The sequence below is a fragment of the Centruroides sculpturatus genome, unplaced genomic scaffold, assembly GCF_000671375.1.
Source record: "Centruroides sculpturatus isolate CEXI.00-Female unplaced genomic scaffold, Cexi_2.0 scaffold496, whole genome shotgun sequence".
Lineage (NCBI taxonomy): Eukaryota > Metazoa > Arthropoda > Arachnida > Scorpiones > Buthidae > Centruroides > Centruroides sculpturatus.
Genome location: NW_019384642.1, coordinates 1 through 21,221, shown reverse-complemented (window position 1 = coordinate 21,221; position 21,221 = coordinate 1). Strand labels below are relative to the sequence as shown.

The 21,221-nt window shown below is 31.7% G+C and overlaps 2 protein-coding genes across 2 annotated transcripts in view; one reads left to right on the top strand and one right to left on the bottom strand.

Moving 5' to 3' along the window:
* Positions 1-17,492, top strand: part of LOC111626038 — a 34,952-nt gene extending 17,460 nt beyond the window's left edge. Inside the window, exon 9 of the mRNA XM_023369313.1 lies at positions 17,305-17,492. The gene's annotated coding sequence lies outside the window, so the exon portion shown is untranslated. The remainder of the gene's footprint in view (positions 1-17,304) is intronic.
* Positions 1-17,738, bottom strand: part of LOC111626049 (vinculin-like) — a gene marked incomplete at its 5' end in the record, with an annotated part of 41,820 nt that extends 24,082 nt beyond the window's left edge. Inside the window, 13 exons of the mRNA XM_023369327.1 lie at positions 11,556-11,594; positions 11,720-11,810; positions 12,028-12,151; positions 12,234-12,349; positions 12,436-12,560; positions 12,651-12,750; positions 12,834-12,925; positions 12,999-13,196; positions 13,292-13,403; positions 13,492-13,557; positions 17,249-17,397; positions 17,498-17,567; positions 17,646-17,738. Coding sequence (XP_023225095.1) covers positions 11,556-11,594; positions 11,720-11,810; positions 12,028-12,151; positions 12,234-12,349; positions 12,436-12,560; positions 12,651-12,750; positions 12,834-12,925; positions 12,999-13,196; positions 13,292-13,403; positions 13,492-13,557; positions 17,249-17,397; positions 17,498-17,567; positions 17,646-17,738 — 1,375 coding nt within the window. The remainder of the gene's footprint in view (positions 1-11,555; positions 11,595-11,719; positions 11,811-12,027; positions 12,152-12,233; positions 12,350-12,435; positions 12,561-12,650; positions 12,751-12,833; positions 12,926-12,998; positions 13,197-13,291; positions 13,404-13,491; positions 13,558-17,248; positions 17,398-17,497; positions 17,568-17,645) is intronic.
* Between the last annotated feature and the right edge of the window lie 3,483 nt (positions 17,739-21,221).

The window sequence follows — 21,221 nt, the reverse complement described above, 5'->3', positions numbered from 1 at the left end:
TGTGAAAACGGGTAAGATTAGCTATAATGTAATTATCTTAATCTTCACTATCGTTACTTTTTGCCCAGCGAAGCGGGTCCTTGCAACTAGTTTTCAATAATTTCCTTGATATTCGAGTAAATTTTTCACGAAATTTCACGAAATTTATATGACAGAAGACCTTATAAAATTTTAAAAATAACGTGACGTCACCGACGACAACAATTAGATTCCAGTTTTATCGGTAATTGTTGCCGAATAGACAATACAAACGCCATTGTTGTTGGCCGGAATCCAGACGCCATTTTCGTATCGCCGGCAGTTTCCAAGAAAAATAACGAAATTATTTTTCTAGTTTTAGAAGAAATAACGGAAGAAAAAGCTGAGAAATTGCAGAATATTAGAGGAAAAGAGAAAGACAGAAACACCGTATTTTAGTAAAGGAAATAAAACTGAAATGAAATATTTGGAAGTCGACATTAGCCAACTAAAAACAAATTACTATGGAAGAAAGCCATTTTAAACGAAGGCGTATTGCACGTAAGTCACTTTATTTAATACTAGCAAATGAGCCCAGCGTTGTTCAGATTAAGATTATTAGATTATAGCCGATTTTACCCGTTTTCACCGAGTGCAAGAATTAGGTCCCCCTTTTCCGACACTAATTACAGAATTTTTATATATCTGCATACCACACCGGGATAACGATAAATAAGACTCACTGCAACCACTAACCGATGATTAGTACCACTAAGTGATAAATAAACGTTTCCGTAACTCTTTCTGAGTTCTTCAAGATTAATAAATTCGAAAAATAAGCTGGATATTCCCGAATCATTCATAAATATAAATTCAAACATAAAATCGAACATTAAGTCGAAGAGTTCGAATAAAGCGAACTTATGCGCATGCGCTACCCGTGTCAACTTTATATACAATGGAACATTAAATATCGTTGAGAAATTTTAGAAGGGTCTAAAAATACGTTCGATTTCCCGCATAAATGCAAAAAAAAGCATCAAAAAAGTACAGTAGAAGCTGAGTTCTTTGGGATAATCCTTAACTCTCTCTGACCACGGGGAGGAATTTCGAAAAATCCCTTCTTAGTGTGTGCAAAATTTCAACTCCTAACCGTTTGGGTTCTGCGCTTATTATTACTATCATTATCAATCCATCTCGATTATAAGTGTTATGTAGATTATTCGAATATTTTCGTGCGTTTTCTTAAGGGAATTTTGAGGAATGGAAACACAATATACCGTAAGAAAACATTTTATGGATAGAGTTTTCTCTTACAGTAGACTTAAACCTCGACATAACACTTCCACTTTATTTTCCACTACCATCAGTCATGTTTATTTAGTTAAGTTACGGCAATACAACACTTGGGCGATCTGCCTAGGAGGAATGGCTTCTGAGAGGTTTTTTAAGGTTAACTGGCTCTTGTTCAGGAGTTATAGACGTGGAGAAAATCCGGAAAATTCAATTTCTCCAGCCCGTCCTAGGCCATGCGCGAACCCCTGATCGAACTACCAGTGTTCAAGGAATGGAACCGCTTGGCCATTGGAGGGCCCGTCAGTCAAGAGCAAAGCTGCTGTGGTCTTACCACAACTTGAAGATTATCGAACCACAATCTTTGATTTCCTTAAATGTTATAATAAATAGCAGCCAAGCGGTTCCGTTCCTTAACACTGGGAGTTCTGTCGTGGATTTGCAGCCTGGCCAGGAGGGCTTGCCACGTGCAGTTTTCCGGGTTTTCTCCACGTCTGTAACACTCGAATAGCGACCAGTTACCCTTAAAAAGACATCCCGGAAGGCATCCCCCTAGGTAGATCGCCCAAGTGTTGCGTTGCCATAACGTAATAAAATAAAACAAACATAATAAATAGGTTCAATACGCTCTGTGTAATTTGAAGTTGTCACCTGCTTCTTTCTAATGTCGTTTCTACGTACAGTAAAACCTCGCAAAGACCAACTGCGTTAAATCGAAGCTGTCTACAGCTTCCTGTCAAACAATATAAGATGTTTTCCTCGGATACGGTCTCTTTAAGTGGAAATTGTCGGTTTTAACTCGAATCTATTTTTCCGCTCGTCCTCCACTCTGATAGCTTTATGATCTTCACTTTCTCTTATATTCCGTGTGAATTCAGACGATTAAGATAAATAAACACTACAGCACTATGACGACAATCTTTTTCTGATACAATATAATACCGGTTGTGTCAGATGGAACGCATTTTTAACACACTCTGCACAGGCCCTATATACTGAGGTTGGAAAATGACATGATCGTAGAAGGTAAGGTTCTCTCATACAAAAGAAATGATTGTCATGGGTTGCTTATGTGACGTCATTTGAATTACGATCAAAATATTGACGATTAAAAAAATATAATCCTTAAAAGGTTACGTATTTCTGTAAAATCTATGTACTGTACTATAAAACCCGTGAAAATCGAAATCAGACGGTATTCTTCGGCTTTAACAGGTTTTCGTTTTGGACAGGTTTTAACGTATTTAATTTGAATGTATGCAGTTCAACCTGTCTATTTCAAACATGTTTACCTCTAATTGTACATTTTTCCTCTGCACTTTCGTCCTAAATTCAATATATTCTCACAATTTTCTCCCACAACCTCTTTATCTCAAATTACGAACTGAAGTTCAACTCACAGCTCAACACTAAGTCTTGATAGCATAAATTGAAGTGGAGCCACTAGAAACAATTGACAAACTCTTTCCATTCAGATATGTCGAAAATTTACTTACGAACGCAGGTGTGCACTGTATTTGCTAATGTATAATAATAATAAAATATCGTACCTTCAACCAAACCGTAATTGGTTTGATTGAAGGTACGGTATTTTATTATTATTATACATTAGCAAATACAGTGCTTACAGAGTAGGAACTTCTACATCTCGAAACAAGTTTATATCAAATTCACTTTTCTTTCTCATATAAACAGGTTCAACTATATAAAGTTGTTCAAATAAGAATATTGGCTATAATTCTATCGACAGACAACATATATTTTTAAATTATAAAAACTCTGTATCAATTCTTAATAACTTTTATATTGAAAAAAATTTTTAAAACTTTACAGCAGTGACAAAACATCTCATCTATACAGTTATATCGCACTATACAGTTATATCATCTATACAGACTATAATCGCACTCTTAGGGTGCGACTATGCAGACGCGAATTTAGAGCGAGAGAGAAATTGCGAGCGATTTAGTTTTCGCAAAGGAAAACCATGCACAAAGGAGAAGCGAGAAATAACGCTAACGAAAGCGAATTTCTGGTTCTCGCAAATATCTGACAGGTTTTGATATTTATCGCTTCTCGCCTCTTCTCGCCACATATTCTCGCTCGCTTGGAAAATTCGCTCGCTCGCGTCTGCATAATCGCACCCTTAAACGAGTTATTTAAATATAAAAGATGAAAACATACTCTTTTGACAATGTTTCTTGAAGAAAAATAATGACATTTAAAAAGATTTCAAAAGTATTTTAATGATCGATTAAGTTCAACGAGCGCAGACATCTTGGTAAACCGAAAAAAAACTTTATCAGAATTCTGTAAGTCAGTGGTTCCCAATTAGTTTTTCCTGCTTACCACTTCAAGAAAGAGCTCAAACTCGCGTACCCCTTATAGCAGAAATTCATATTAATATTATAAATTCGAAGGTAATTCTGTCTGTCTGTTACCTTTTCACGTCTAAACCGCTGAACAGGTTTTAATAAAATTTGGCACAGAGATAGCTTACACGTTGGAGATGGACATTGGCTACATTTTACTGCGAGAAAATATCTAGAAAACACCCACGAGAAAATTCGATATAATGCGGGCGAAGCTGTGGGTAGACAGTGAGTGATAAAAACAATAAGTTTTTTGTACATTTATTACCTTTAAAATACAATTCTAATAATTATGAAAATAACATAAGGTTATTTAATTTTAATGTGACAATTTTGCACAACTTTGTAAAATCTGATTGCTTTTTGGTCAGCTTCAGTCTCGAGTCATCTTCGAGTTGAAAGTCCGTGACGATGTTTAGTTTTCATATTTGTCATGGCCGAAAATCCGCTCTCGCAGAGGTATGTTGTGCAAAATGGTAGTAAATACAGTAGAGCGTCGTTTATCCGAAAGTCGGATATCCGAAAGAATTCCTGTTGGCAAATTTAAATTTTCGCTAGTACTGTGGCGCTGCAATCTTTGGCTATGTCTTGGGCTACTCAAATATTTTACGTTTTTGATACTAAATTAACTTCTGAAGTATAATTTTTTANATGTACAGGGGCAAGCCACTAGTAATTTGAGGTGGAGAGCATATATTTTAAATTAAATAAATTTAAAATATTATTAAAAATTGCAGCCTGGCATTATGATGATGTCATAATAAATAATTGCTTGTTGTATATAGAATGAATAGGATCCGGACATTAAAGTCACACTTAGAGACCAGTACAGACATGAACACAATGTTTACAAAAGCTTACAATGCTTATAAATAAAACAAGGACTAACACTTGGAAGGCTTTCTGTACCAACACTTGTGGTCGCAACCCCTGATCTGAACCATACTACTTAGCTTGTAAGGAAAAACACCAACTCAAAACCTCCTCCACTATCCAGCTCTCTGATGATTGCTACACCAATAACACGGAAGAAACTATCATGCACATTTTCATCAGACTTTACTGTTCGGATGACCCACAGCAGGATGACAATTGTGGAAAATCGCAAGACTTAATATTCTCACTAATTGTAGGTGTATGTGAATTACCATGTGGGGAAGAGACACAAAGAGGCAATTTAACAACAAGTTTATATATATAACAAAATATATGTATTTGTACGATTATATCTAGGTCCACAAGATACAATTCTACATGCACTAAAAGTTCTCACTGTTACAAAACTACAGTCACAGATAGTTCACACGCCATAACCAAATTCATTGCAGGACAAAGAAACCACAGTAGAAAAGAATCTTTCACAATGTATGACAACATTTCCATATAGATATTCAGCGACACACATCACTTGAACGGCACAAAATAAGATGTGAGATCCAAAGGCAAAGTTCCGAAAAAAATGATCGATGGATCTTGATTCCGATTTGTGCTGTACCTCACGTAAATGAAAACTGTCCTCGAAAAAAAAATTTAAATCTTGCTCCGTACAATTCACCGATGTCCTGAATAGGAAGGGAGAAAAGCCCCATAGCCAGTCGACGTCGTCTTAAATACCCCTCCTGTACAACTCGACAGGTTGCCAATCCTTTTTCCCCACTGCAGAAAATAGCCAAAAAAAATATATATATATCTTTTTTTTTGCTATTTTCCGTCTTATATATATATATATAAGACGGAAAGCTGCAACCACACACAATACACAAGCAGTCATCCAGAGTTCTACAATAACTCCACCTAATACAGACAATGACCATAACTTCACCTACATCGAGGTTTCGAATGCCATCTGTTCGCTCACCGATAACAAAGCCGCAGGTCTTGAGGGCATAACCACTAGGATGATAAAATATGTGTTTCAGGCCAATCCTACAGCATTTGTAATTCTCTTCAATATCTGCTTGAACACTGGCCTTTTTCCTACTAAGTGAAAAAAGGCTAGTATCATATTGATTCCCAAACCCACTAACATTTACAAAAAATACAGGCCGATCTGCCTTCTCCCAACTCTGGGAAGTGTTAGACGGTCTAATGATTAATAGGATCACATGGTATTTATGCAAGCATAGAGCCCTGCATCAGAATCAGTTCGGCTTCTCTAAAACCAAAAGTACAGTAGATGCCATCCATCAGGTCTTAACTACATCCACCAGGCTAAACAAAACAATCAGCATACCGCAATTATCATTATTGACTTTAGAGGCACTTTCTAAAAGGCCACCAGGCGTGTTCGCCTGGTGGCCTTTTATCCTGCACACATTACATGCTCATTATTGCCTTCAAAATCTTTCCAAAATTGTCCTATCTTAGCGACAGGGGTGCAGGTGTTTATACAACACAAAATAACATAGTCATACCCATCACTTGAGGCTCTCCTCAGGGATCCAAGTCTGGTCCTGGTCTCTGGAACATAGCTTATAACTCTATTCTGCACTTAAATGACACCCTGCCTCCTGGCTGCCGCTTACAGGACTATGTGGACGACACAATTATCCTAGCTTCACACAGGAACAGTGAACACTTACAGGACATATGCAAAGACATTCTCAATAACATTCACCAGTAGAGTATTAAATATAGGCAACCCATTAACACAGATAAATGTGAAAGCATGGTAGTAGGTAGGAACACGCCACTCGTCAGGAAGCTTACCCTTCGAATAGGTACTCACAGAATAAAGCAAACAATGGAAATTAAATATTTATGTGTTATTCATGATGAGAGACTTAACTTCACATCCATATCAAATACATCATGAACAAAGCTAAAAAGATGGCCAACGCCCTCATTAGTATTGCTAGGAACACATGTGACCTTGGTCCTAATGCTATTAAGCTTATTTACAGGGGTGCAATTCAGCCAGCACTCCTCTATGCCGTACAGGTCTAGGGCCACGTGGCCGCCAAAGTCCATAACTGTAAAAAACTGCTATCTGTTCAAAGGAATGCAGCTCTCCACATTTGTAAGGCTTATAGGACTGCACCTGCTAATGCCCTTTTGGTAATTTCAGGATTGACCCCTATTGACTTAGAAGGTAAATGCATTATTTGGCAGTAAAATCTCATCACTTTACCATGGGGAGATTACAGTGACTCAGATGTCGACAAAATGAATAGAGTAGGTAAGATTCCCTCCAGTTTGACCTTGATCGATGATATCAAAACATTCAGCATCGACAAAAATACCCTCCTGACTTACAATTACCACCCCTCCCATCAGCTTGCCCCTGACATTTACTTCGAAGATCCAAGTGATCATCCCATGTTTAGGATTCACACTGATGGTTCCAAGATGGGTAACAGTGTGGGTACCGCTTTTGTAGTTTACTCTGACTTAGGCGACAAGCTTCACAATGCTTGCTTCTGTCTAGGTACACACTGCTCAATAGCACAGGCAGCAAAAACTTTAGCTATTTATATGAGCTTAATTCACATTAGGTGTAGGAAGGACAAAAGACACTACTTATACTATTGCATTTATTCTGACAGTAGGGTAGCTTTACACAGGATTGCAAAGTCTGATAGCCACTTAAAACTCGTCCATTTCATACACCACATTCTCAAACACTTAAATATTCTAATATTGTTGTCTAACAATTTTTATTTTATTTAAAATTTATTATTGTGATTGTGGCTAGGACACCAGATGATGCTTTTATCATACTTTACATTTTTTTTTACTATGGAGGCAGTAGTCTAAAAGGAAAAGTTGTCTTCACGAGTTTTGTGATTTTATGAACTGCGGATAGTGTAAAACAACAGAAAGAAAGACTGAAGCAAAGTTTCATCTTTGTTAAAAGTTGTATTTATATTATATTTATTATATTAACATTAGAATAGATTTCCAATGAGTCCCAGGTCATGCGGGGTTTCTTGGCAATGAGACCACTGACCATCTTGCCAAACAAGCTGCAAAGTCTTCAGTCACTAGTACTTTCAGTTACATTCCTATCTTGTACTGGCTAAGTGTAGAAGTTAGTGCCAAGTGGCTGTAGGAAGACTTATATCTACTTAATACTAATAAAACTGAATGCGATTGAGAATCTTAATACTATTTAACAGCTAGACAGTCGGCGCAAAAAGCAAACAAACACAATGACAAACCAGACAAGACGAATGGACAAACAGAGACAAAAGAGCAAGACCTCCAAAAAATAATGTTTTTTTAATTTTTTTTTATTTTTTTTTATTTTTTTTAATGTATTTATTTAAAAAAAACAAAAGTTAACTTACTCACTAACTAAACTAACCTACAATAACCTAGGACGAACCTAACCAGACGACTAAAGCTAACAAACCCTAATCTAATTTAACCTAACCAGAAACCAAGCTACGAGTCCCTAATCTAACTTACAACTAGGACTAACCAAATTTAGACTGAAAATGAAAACAGAAAATAAGAATTGAAATAGAAAGTTGAAAGGCAGCTATAAACTGAGAGTTGAAACAAAGCAAAGGAAAGCTAATTGCCATCCATGTCCCAGAGTGAGCGCTCTCAAGAGCCCCACTAAGGGATACTAATGTGAATAGATGATGGAACATTGTACGCCTGTGAATGAGTTGGTGTGGATTGCAAGGCCAGTTGTACCCTTCAAGAATAGCAGCTCTCGTTAAACCATCCCTAATGTGATTGTACCTATTGCAGTGAAAAACTAAGTGAAGTAGTGTTTGGTCCTCCTGAATATCACAATCACATTGTGGATTGTCCCCAAGGTTAAATCTATGCAAGTATTCCTTACAGTTGTTGTGTTTTGTAAGTAGCTGAGTGAGAGTGTAACTAGGATAAAAGTGGTGAAGAATCGCAATAGTGTAAACCTGGGATTAAAGTGTAGGTGAGCCTACCAGTGGTGTCATGGTCCCAGCTGTCTTGCCAAAGAATGAAGATTTGCTTCTTGATGTGATTGTAGATGTACTATTCGTGGCAGCACTCAATTATTGGTGTTCACTACACTTAGGTTTTCTTTCAGACCCTTCGGGGGACTTTGGCCTTGTAGCCTAAAAACTGCACACCAACATCAAACATAATGGGTACTGTAGCCATATGTACACCATTCAGAGGAATCCTACCTTTCTCTACTGTCTATCTCCTCTCCCTCCTTCCCCTCCCCTTTCCCTCACCCTCTTTACTGCTGGTTAAACATCTCGTGTACGGCCGATATCTTTCTTGTATGTATGTATGTATGCATGTATGTAGAATTATTCTGATAGTATCAATATTAGGTGTTTAGCTCAATGAATTTATGAATGGTAAATTATGTTTCTGAAGTAAATTTATGAGTTATTACATGGTTGTTTCAAAAATTTCCAGATTAATTGACTTAAATAGTTCAATTTTAATGATTCAAGGAGTTTGACTACAGATAGACATATTGTCTACTGTTAATAGCAATTAATAAAAATGGATAACTTTAAATTAAATTTTATTATATAAAAAAAAAATAAGTATAGTCTAAGTGGGAATATATATTCAGGAAAGGATATATTCTATAACAAAAATCAAAATTGAAAATTTATTAAATTTATCTTTGATACATAAAACAAAATGCTTATTTCAAAAATAAAAATTTATTTATTTAGAGAAATGTTTTTATTCTTTTATGGAATAGCTTCAGCTGTACATTTGGAAGAAAATCCAGTTTGTTCTTAAAAAGATCAGATCAAACAGTTTAGAAACTTAATTCCAAATCAAAAATTAGGTTAATGGATATTCATATTTGTATAAGATTCCAATATTTAAAAATTTTAAATTTAAACTCATACCTTCCTGAATCTGTTTGAATTGAATTGAACAGAACAGATCTTTTGAAGAATATTTGGAAAAAAATCCAGTTCAAAGCTGAAAAAACAGAAAGCTTTCTCTAAATAAATAAATTTTAGTTTCTAGAGATAAGCATTCTGTTTTGTGTATTTACTATGGTGCTTAAATACTCAAGAATGTTTTATCTTTGAGATTTGCAATTTCTAAAATTTGAATTTTGCATATTTTGTGTGTTATATTTATAACACAGAATGATGCGAAAATTACATAAAATATTCAAATTTTTTAGAAAATTCCAATTTTAGGAAAAAGATTGCGTAAAGGTACACAAGAAAATATGATAATTTATCATGTTCTATAAAACACACAACAAAATTAATGTATTTTCATTTATTATATAATTTCATTTGCATGCAACATGCAGAATATTTAGATACATTTCACCAAATTTAAATAGATACTTGGCTCTTTCTACAAAGAACTGAGAAGTGTATTGATTTATGATAATTTGAAGTGTAAATGATTTTCCATGAACAAAAATTAAGAATCTAGATTTTCTTTCAGATATTTAAAAGTAATCATTTATTTATATTGAAAAGAATAAGGAAAATCTCTTAAAATACTGTATTAAAAATAACCATATAATGGTTATTAATGGTATATAATGGCTGTGATGAAAAATTTTGATATTTCATGACAGCATAATTTGCTATAACAATATTCATCCAAATAACATGATAATATTTACCATAATAAAGTTATTATATTTATTAAAATATAGTCATGTAGTTTTTCATTTAAAATAAACATATGGATAGTATTTTATATAATAAACTATTACAATAATTTTCACATTTGCAAACAATGTACACCCAATTCTGTTTTTACATAGCAGATACATTCCCAAAAAATGTGTGTGGAAAAAATACTCTCCACATACAAAAATGTAAGATTCATTTATTGTATTATTTTTCTAGCTTTTCAGACCTGGAATGAATCAATATAATAATGTTTTTAAATAAAATATTTCAATTTTAGTTAATAAATCAGAGGAGGGACAATTGTAACTTACTTATCAGCAAACTTTAATAAATTTATATTATTAGACGTATTTTATTTTTATTTTTGTCTTATTTTTCATTAAACATTAAAATACAGCAAATATCAAAAGGATGAGAGCTGGGATTTTCCTTTGGCCCAGAGAAAACTTATAGGCTTGTTCCTATCAGTATACACAGTAAAATTAACATTATTTTAAAATATAGTTTTTAAATAAAATAAAGCAGAAAATAAAATTTTCTGCTTTATTTTATTGAAATAAGACTGCTTTTTATTAAAAAAAACATTCTATGTATTTTATTTGTTCAAAAAATAAATGGTTAAAGGGAACCCACTAAGAGACAAAAGGAGCCAGCTCAATCCTGGGCTCAAACTCTCTCAACAGTCTTGGCTAAACACTATACAAAAGCTATTCTGTATTGAAAGAAATCAGAATTGCAATCATACAAACAATTTGTTAAACTTCAAATTAAATTAAATGGGGTGAAAGATTGATTGTCACTACATAAGTTTAAATAATTCCTAAAAAACAGCCATTTCTTAATTTACTTGAACATGTATAACAACTTAAAAGCAAGTTCTAAATGTTTTCTCTTTAAAAAAGAGAAAATTTCTAGAAAAGAAAGTAAATATTTTTCTTAGGATTAACACCAAATGAAGATTTTTAAAAATGCAAATTTATTGAAATGTATTAGATCAAAACAAATCATGTTAAAAGATAATTATTTTTCCAAACTGTGTTAAATCAAAATCACGTAAAAAAAATCCATAAAAATGGAATTGGGTGTATTTAACCTCACTAACAAGATATTGCAAATATGAAAATAATTTATCATACAGCTAAGAATGATAATGTGTTCAAATTTGAAATTTCATCAAAAAGAAAGAATTAGCCAAGTATCCTATTTTAGTTGATTTAATGCCAATACATAACCATCTTTTATGAAATTAAATTGAAATAAAAACTATTTCTCATCCTACTATCAATGAAAAGCAAATCATGCATATGAACAGATGCACAATGCACTTCATAATGCAGAGATTTAAAACTTTAATTACCACAAATAATTTGGCTCCCATCTGGAGTAATTATAGGTGCTGGAATAAAAATGTGCCATTAATATATAATTACATTAATAGTAACTGCCAACACCTTTTTTTCTTTTTCATTGTCTTTCTTTTAATTTTAAAGATAAAACTTTACAAATGTGATACAACTTTACCTTGAGCTCCTAGCATTGTTGCTTTCACTGTGGATAAGATGCGTAGTTGAGTTCCAATAGTAGGAATTCTTTCACATACTTGGAGAATATTCTGAAAAATTTGTCATTATTATTAAATGAAAAAATATACTTATTAAAATATAAACAGTAAACTACTGAAATTTCATTCAAATAAACGAGATTTAAACTCTTTCATATTCACATACCTACCTCTAATAATTATTCCTTTTTAGAAAGCAATTAAAAATTAATATAAATTACATAATGTTCTGAACTTTAGTTAAAAAATTTTTAAATGTTACACTTACAGTTCTCATTCGTTTATCAGTGCACATGCGTGCAAGTTCTTTTGCCAAACGAGTTACTTCTTCTGAAGCTTCGGCAATGGATTTAGCACAAGCAATGAGATCTTTCTTGGATCCTCCTTCTCCTCTAATATATAGATTAATCATTATTCATATGTCAGAAATTATTAATAATTTTAGATAATATGTATTTTATAAAAATGTATTACCTGACTAGTTGACTAAGTTTAGCCATCAGTAATGCCATCTTTTTGGCAGCTGCAATTATTTCATTATCTTTACTAGACCATTGTTTGACTTCCTGATGAAGACCGTGTGCTGCTAACTGTAAAACAATTTTTGTTTAAATGGTTTACATTTCAATAAGTTATTGAAAAGAAATGCTTATATTTGTAAAAACAAATATCAGACCATGATGGGTTGATTTGGAAGAGGAGAAGGAAAGTGAGCTTCAAATTCATCATCTGTTTCTGGCAGAGGTGGTCTTGGAGGAGCTAAGTCCTCAGTATTAGGTAAAGGCGGACGTGGAGGAGCAACTAAATGCAAAAATAATTAAATAGCTTTCACTTTTATAATAATTTAATATATTATTGTTTTATTAGAATTTATAATATACATTAAGTTACCATCTAGATTAAGAGAACTCATATCTGGTGGAGGAGGTATAGGTGGTTCCTCTGGTGTCACAGTTACAGCCTGTCTTACTTGACCTACAGCTGTTATTAACTATTGAAAATTATATTTTATTTCTTTTTTGTTATATAAAATCTCTTAAAAATAAATATTTAATTAAAAAATTTATAATTTACCGCCTTATTTGAATCTCTCCAACGTGATATGGCCATTTGATTATTCATGTCCAATGTAACAGATTTTGCATCTTGCACCATTGGTGTCACACCTGAAACAAAACAAATAATAATAAATTTTTGTATTTGAAAATGAATTATACAATGAACATAATATTAAATTACTTGATTGAAGTTGATCAGCAGCTATATTAACTTTCGAAACAAAATGCGGATCTTCTGAATTATCTGATTCTTGTTTAGCAACCATTAAAACTCTATTTGCTAAACGGGCAATACTTGAAGTGTTATCTACCATCTGTTGTGGGACATGATGAACAATGGCATCTTCACATGAATTAGTATGTTGTTTAATACAATCCTCTAAAATTAAAAATATAATTTGTAATTAGCAAATAAAAATATAAACTTATATCAAACAATCAAAACTAAAAATTTATAAAATTTTATTTTGTTACCTGTTGCTTTTATAAAGCTAACGGTGTCTGTAGCTTCATCTGCCAATTGGCGCATCTTTTGCATTGTCTCAGAATACTGCTTTCTTAAATTTTCAAAATGTTCATCAGCAGCCTGTAATATTAAATATTATAAATAAATTGTTTATAAATTGATTACAAACAGCATAAGTCATTTTTACGAATACAAATAAATATATTACCTTATTTTCAGGATAAGACATTCTAATTCGGCCTGCACTTACAAGCTGTGGTGTAAGACTTTCCAACTAAAATGAAATTGGCAAAATAAAATTTATTAATTTATTTATACAAATGATATTTTGTAACATAGGTACTGTTTGGAAGAACCAATTATCTTAAGATATTAGGATAATGAGATAAAATCACTTTTAAAGAATATCAATATCTTTATTCAATAAACTAAATGTAAATCTGCAAAACTTGTATTAAACTATTGTAAAATATGTAATAATGTAAATTATTTTAGCCTGAAATATTTTTTAAAGATAATTTAAATATGAATTTGATTGGAATGGAAACATTTATTTTAAAATATAATTCAATATCAGTATATTAAAGAATTATATCTGTTATGTTTTAAATGTTAGCATTTAATTGTAATTTTATGGCCAATTTGAATGGTCAACAAAATATCTGAACTGATACACATGGCAGACCATCTTAATGCCAATTATGTTTATGTTCAATATAGTTTATAATTTAAACACCAATTTATTATATCAATTTCAATCATATTCAAAACAATAACAAAATTTATAAAAATAACTGTTGTTTATTTTGATGACTTCATTTTATCAAAAAAATAAAAACATAAACATATCAACTAATGTTCCTTTTAACAATACTTGCTGAATGTTTATTACTGTGTTCTTGTGATGATGCAGTCAAATTAATATTAAATATGACAATAAAACTAAAAAAAAATAGCAAAATATATAAAAATATTTGTTATATTCTTTGATATATTTACCACATCAAAAAAGAATATTTTTATTTTTAATGTAACGATTATTTTTCTATAAGTGTACAGAAGAAACTATTTCAGCATGTAATATTTAAAAGAATATCAAATAATGTCTTTATTCATACAAAGTGAATTTGTTGACATATACAACAAATATTTTTACATATTTTATTGTTTTTTGAATTTTATTGAAATTGATATCAATGATTTTTGCATTTCCATGTTAAGATACTGTTCTAATTTTTCAAATAATTGTTAATTTTTCTTAATTTTAGTAATAATAAAATTTTAAATCATTAAGGAGCTTGATTATATTGATTTAATTCAAATTATAAAAGAAAATAATTCTTAATATTCTTAAATTAAAGCAATTATTTTAATATTTAATTGTATTTTCTGCACTAAAAAATTATTTTAATATTAAGAACATTCTTAAGCCAAATTATGTATATAAATACATATTTAAATATGAAATACAGAAGCTCCCTTACTTACGAATGTTCAATTTATGAACAATTTGATTGTATGTTTAAAATTTAAAAATTCTGTGCAAAGTTCTGAAGTTCTCATGGGGTAGCATTGAAGTCAGTCTTTGGACAGTAATAAATAATAAATTTTTAATAAATACTTAATGTTGATTTTTTTTATTGCATAGCTCATTTTTCATTTTTACATGAATTCTGATGTGTCATTGCTACTTGTGAGGTGACATTGAAGTTTGTAACATTAGAATATCAATGTTTATAAACTATTGTTTGAAATTTTTATAAACTTTTACAATTATTGCTTCAAAAATGTGTTCAAAACACAATAGTAAATCTACGGTAGAGGTAATGCAAAAAGTGTCTCTCTATTATAATGGAAACTAAACTTCACAACATCTGGAACCTAACCTGTTTGCAAGTAGGTAACACCTGTAAACCTATTTCTAATATTAAAATAATATGTTTTTTAAAATATAATTCAGTTTTGGTTTTTATTTTAATGTAAATTATGCCTACAAAAATATATAAAGTAATATTGTTTCCATTCCAATCTCTTATTTTGTTAAATTTTATTTATCAGTTTATCTAAAAATTCAAGTCTTTGGTTGATTTTCAAAAATTTCAAAAAACTTAACTTGTTTTTTTTTTTTTTTTCATTTATCTTTATTATTTATCCAAATTTATAACAACTACAGGAAAAACTATTTTGTTTCTTAATAAACATTTTTAAGGCAGTAACATTTTGTAATGTAAAAACCATTACAATTAACAACAATGTCTGAAATTTAAGATAAATAAAATCAAAACCTTTAAATAATCCAGCAAATCGTTTTTTAATATCTTAAAAACGCTTTCGAACGCTTTAAGCAATCATCCTCAGTTATCATTTTGAATCGAATGAAGAATTCGAAATTACGTAAAACAAAATTCAAAAAGTGGTTACATAAATGTACGTTAACATTTACCAAGTTTAAATAATTGCAAAAATTATACAAGTTAATTAAATCGAAACAAAGAAATAAAATAAAATAAAATAAAAACATTCAGTAAAAATTATCTTAATTATTCTTCCCGCTTACGTAAACTACGTCAACTCATCATAAAAGGATATCCATGCTGATGACAATCCGTCAGCATCCCTATGATTAATACAGTTTGTGTGCAACTGCGCCTTGTGAATTTCTAGTTTTTCCAGATGTTTTATGGCCTGCCTGGATCTTGTAGCTTTAATGATCGACGCCCGATCCCAAAAGACCTCGATATTCTGTTGCTTGGCAAAGGCAGCAAGCACCGTAGAGTCTGTTTTTATTTACCGAGTGCTTATGTTCAGCTATTCTTTTCTTTAAGTTTCTCATGGTTGCTCCTATGTATACCAAATTAGAATTAAATCTATGGTCTTTTAACGGTAATGAGTATATCCCTGCCATCGTGTTGCATTCGTAACTGCCTTTATCGTTCCTTAAGAGCCTGTATACGGTGGGATTACGTTTGTAAACTATCTGTATGTTCTTATCTCTGGTAATTTTTTTAACCATTCCTTTGAGGAACGGTATGTAATTAAGCATGACTCTTTCTTTATGCTTATTCCCTCCCTGAGAGGGGTGGCGCTTCCGACAATTCACAATGAGAGCATCTATTCTTTCTCTACGGTATCCCTGCTGTATCGCTACGTTTCGTATATAATCCAATTCTTTGTACGTGTCGCAGATGCTGGTGCAATGCGTGTGTGCCCTCATTATCCATGAACGAAAAACGGCGATTTTTATATACTCAGGGTCTGCGAAGGAATGACGATAGGAAGATAAGTGGGTTTCCAGTATATGTCTGTTCTGATTTCCCCGTCTTTGCAAGTTATAGATAAATCCAAAAAATTAACATTGTTTCCACTTTCCTGCTCTAGTTCCAGGGTTAATCCATATGGGTTGTCGTTGATCAGATCTATAAATTGGTTAACCCTGCGATTATCCTTCCATAAAATAAAGATATCATCCACATATCTTGCGTAAGCCAATATGTCTTCCTGGAATGAGGGGAGTATATCGTTTTCGAGTTTACGCAACACTAATTCGCAGAGTATAGCTGATATGGGGCTACCCATCAGTATGCCCCGTGCCTGCAAGTAAGTTTTATCTTCAAATTGGAAGAAAGATGTGTGGCAAATTAAATCTGCCAACTCCAAGATCTGCATGTGGTATTTCATCGAATTGCTAATTTTTGCTAACAAAAAGTCTCTGAGAGCGCAAAAGCAGGGAGGTAGTTTAATTGATGGGTACAGAGCTTATGTAACTGCTTTTTGAATTTTGTTTTACGTAATTTCGAATTCTTCGTTCGATTCAAAATGATAACTGAGGATGATCGCTTAAAGTGTTTGAAAGCGTTTTTAAGATATTAAAAAACGATTTGCTGGATTATTTAAAGGTTTTAATTTTATTTATGAAATTTAAGAATCAACTGCTTTATTTTGTATAAAATATTTAAAGATCAAACCTGATGAGTAGATGCCAATAAAGCTTCGGCAACTTTTTTGTTTGCTGTACTTCCAGATGCAACACTACGAGCAGTTCTGGCCAGTTTCTGTGAATATTCAGCTAATGCTCGAGCTTTCTCTTGAAAAGTTTCTTCTCTGTTTGGAGTTCCTGTAATTATTTTGTATTATTTTATTCTTTCGTGTTACAACAAAAAAATTAAAAATATTTTTCTCAAACGACATATATATGTATTAATTGTGTTATCTACCTTCAACAGCTAATACAGCTTCAGTAAACTGTTTTAATGGTGTACCAATATCTATAAAATCTTCCACAACCTAAAATAAACAATAAAATATATTAATTAAGTCATTCAATTATAATATAAAATATTACTTCAAAAACAGCTTTGTTACCTTGTTAACCAATGCATTTTGCACTTTTGATTTTAAGTCATATAATTTTGATGAAACAGTTCTTGCTAAAGCCTGTGCTTGTGGAGTAGATCCCTAATAAATTATTTTAAAAATTGATCATTATTTATCATAAATTTTTATTTTAATTAAATATATATCTAAATGACTGTAAAAACATTAAAATACTGTAGTTGTTAAAATAAAACAATCATATTTTTAAGTTTTATTCTCTAGACATTAATTTATAAATGAATTTCATCTCTCAAAACTTTCACTTGTGTTGTAAAATCTTTTATTTTGTATTTAAATATATTTTCCCTGCTTCTGCCCGTAACAGATCAAAGAAGAAAATATATTTAAATAAAAAATGAAAAATTTTATTAAAAAAATTAAGCTTTATTAGGTGAAATTCATTGAGAAATTGATGTTTAAAGAAGTAAAACTTAAAAATAAAACTTTTTACCATAAGAAATGCTTTTCAGTTTAAGAATTGATGGAAAAAGTGCCTAGGTGAAAAAATTTTCAAAAATTGGTAAAAATTTGTAAATTGTTTATGTTAGGAGGAATAAAGAATCTATTGATACAGAATGTATTGTTGTCTTCTGAGGTACATGTATTTAAAACATATTTTAATTATATTTTAATAAATTTATTATATATCCAACAAATTATTTTCAGTTAGGTTCCATTTTCCATAAACTATGAAACTTTATCCATTGTTGCATTTAATTATGAACAAGAAAGATACACTGTTTTCATGTTATTACAGCTTTTACTGGCTTAATTCCTGCATGAGGTGCACAAGGTTTCTGTAATTTTTTTGCCACATTATTTCATTATCCTTCCACAAACTTGGATTATGAGGTCTTTCCCTGCATTTAGTTTCCCTGTATGCTTCAAATTTTGTCCTTGATATTAGAAAAACCCATAATGTTTTAATATAAAACCTTACACAAAAAGCTGAACACATTTCACACAGAGACTGCCATGTTGAAAATTAGTGCTATTTAACAATGTATGTTAACAAATTAGCAAAGAATCTTTAAAATACAAGTATGTATTGTCTGTTTTATGGGTGTTCTTATTATATAAAACCACTGCAGGAAATCAAAACAATGAATAAATGAATGTGGCCTTAGGTATCTTATCCCATCAAATGTCTCAATTTATCCAAACAAGCTGTCTTTTTTTTCCACTCAGAGAGTTCCTGACTGAATGCCTCAGGCCATGGTAACAAGGCACTCTATGTCACTATATTCATAAAAAGTAACCAAAGAAAGTCGTCTTGTCCTTAGAGTTTCTTAGAAGAAATCAGAAGTGCGAACACACAAAACAAAGTATGGAATATAAAAGGTCAGATTGTTTATAGCCAGAGAGACTTTTGCAGAAAACCTTTTACACCCTTTAGTACTGCTTTTAGTGTACTGTTTTTGGACATTGTGATAGTTGGTTTTCAGAGGTTTTTTGCATGAGTTGGTATCAACATCTAAAAATAAGTGTAAAAATGCTCATAGAATCGAAACTAGAGATTATTCACTGTTCACACAAAGGAAAAAATGGAGTTTCTTTTGCCAGAAACTATAAGATAGGAAAGGTGAAATATCAAATATAAAAGCCAACTGACAAGCCATCTTATAATTTGTGCCTAACTTGATGCTGATGATAGGCCTAAGAAAAATTATGAAAAGATGCAAATGATACAACATATGACCGATCACTTTATTTGCAGTTCTTCAAAAGGAGAAACAATGAGAAATTAATTTTTGATTTTTTTATTACATGAAAAGGTGCAACATATGAATAGTCTTTTGGGGCTCTCCTGATTTCAAAGACAGCAGTGGTCAGGATTTCTTGATGAAAGAGAGTTATCATCCTGCAACAACATGGTGTCAATTAATTCAATAAAAAATTCATAAAATTCATGAAAAAACAAGGGATAGTCAAAGATAATGTCTACAATGTGTATGAAACAAAGAAACTGGAAGGTGCCATCCTAAAAGTCACTTGTTTTATGATGGGAATCTGCAGCTCTTGGTTTTAGAAAAAAAAATGAATCATTGCATTGGCTTAAACACATTCCAGTGGTACTCATGCATTACTATTACTATTATTGTTAATTGGAAAGTCTAAAAAAAACCTTATTATTTCAAAATTGTTGTCTATGTACTTACTGTTTACAAGGCACAAAAAAAAATGCATGGATAAACTCTGGTCTTTTTTGTGAATGGTATTAGGGTATACTATATACACTAAAGACTTTATACCAAGCATTAAAAGGCATCATGAACTCTAAGGAAAACAAGGCAATGTTGCAGTTGCTTGACAATGCACCACATCTTCCATCAGCTGATATAATAAATGCAATTGTAATAACTTTGAGCTGATTTACCTGCCACAGCATTAGTTCAACCAATGGATCAAGGCATCAACAAGAAACTAAAGAGGATGTGTACTATACAGGAAACAAACTACACTTTTTACTCTTAGCAGAAAATGTTAAATATTTTACTTTTACAGTGTTGCCTTTTACTTTCTCGGCTGTTATATATAACAGAGGGAAAGTATGGCAATCAGTCAAAAAATGACCTTCTCAAGACAGTTTTGGACTCAGGATATCTTGAAATGTCAAGAAATGCAAAAAGAAAAAGGTTGCGAGTTTTTGTGTGTGTATGGATGCTAGTGTGTATATGGGGCAAATTTTGTTCACCCTCTTTAAAGCTTAATAACTACTGTGTTTTTTGTCAAAAACTTCTGAAATTTTGTAGGGAGGTTTCTTTATTAGGGGGATTGATGCTATTAAACTTTGGTGATTAAAGATCAAGGGGCTGGGGAGATAAAGGGGGTTGTGTGTACTCCAGTAGAGTTGGACTTAATGACCATTTTACTTGTTATTAGCATTTACAACTTTTATAAAAGCTATCCCTATCCTCAAAATTAAGCTTTTTGCCATTTTATAATAGTTAAAAATATAAAAAGCTTTTTTTAAATAAAATATATTTTATTTAAAAAAAGTTTTTAAATAAAATATGACAACAGATAGTGCCACCAAATGTTGCTGGGAAAGTTAAGCAACTGGTTGCTGAATTTTTTAAAAAGCTTGTGTTTAAAAGAAGGACTGCCACTATGTGTTAGCTGCAGCTTGGAAATCATTAACAAAAGACGATAAGCTCTCTTCAGATCTAAAAGAAACTGATCAGAATGAAAAAGTCAACAAATTTATGGACTTGTTTCAATTGATATCTGGACTTGAAGATTGTGACAAAAAAAGATGCATATGAATGACTAGTGAGTGGTAGTTTTTCAGTCTTAACTAACAATGAGATTATGGCATGTGTGAGTGAAACTAATAAATCTAAAAAAAAAGTGAAAAAGAGGATGATAAGTCAGAACAAAGCAAAATTGGTCCAATGTATGCTGAGGTATTTGCTACATTAGAGAAAGCAATAATATAATATAAACAGCAGTCAGTCTTCCCCTGCTCAACTGCTTTGCTTCAAACAGATCAAGGATCTTACAGAAAACAAACAAAGTTCTAAACTTGTGCAGAGGAAATTTTAATAAAATTTATTTCTTGAT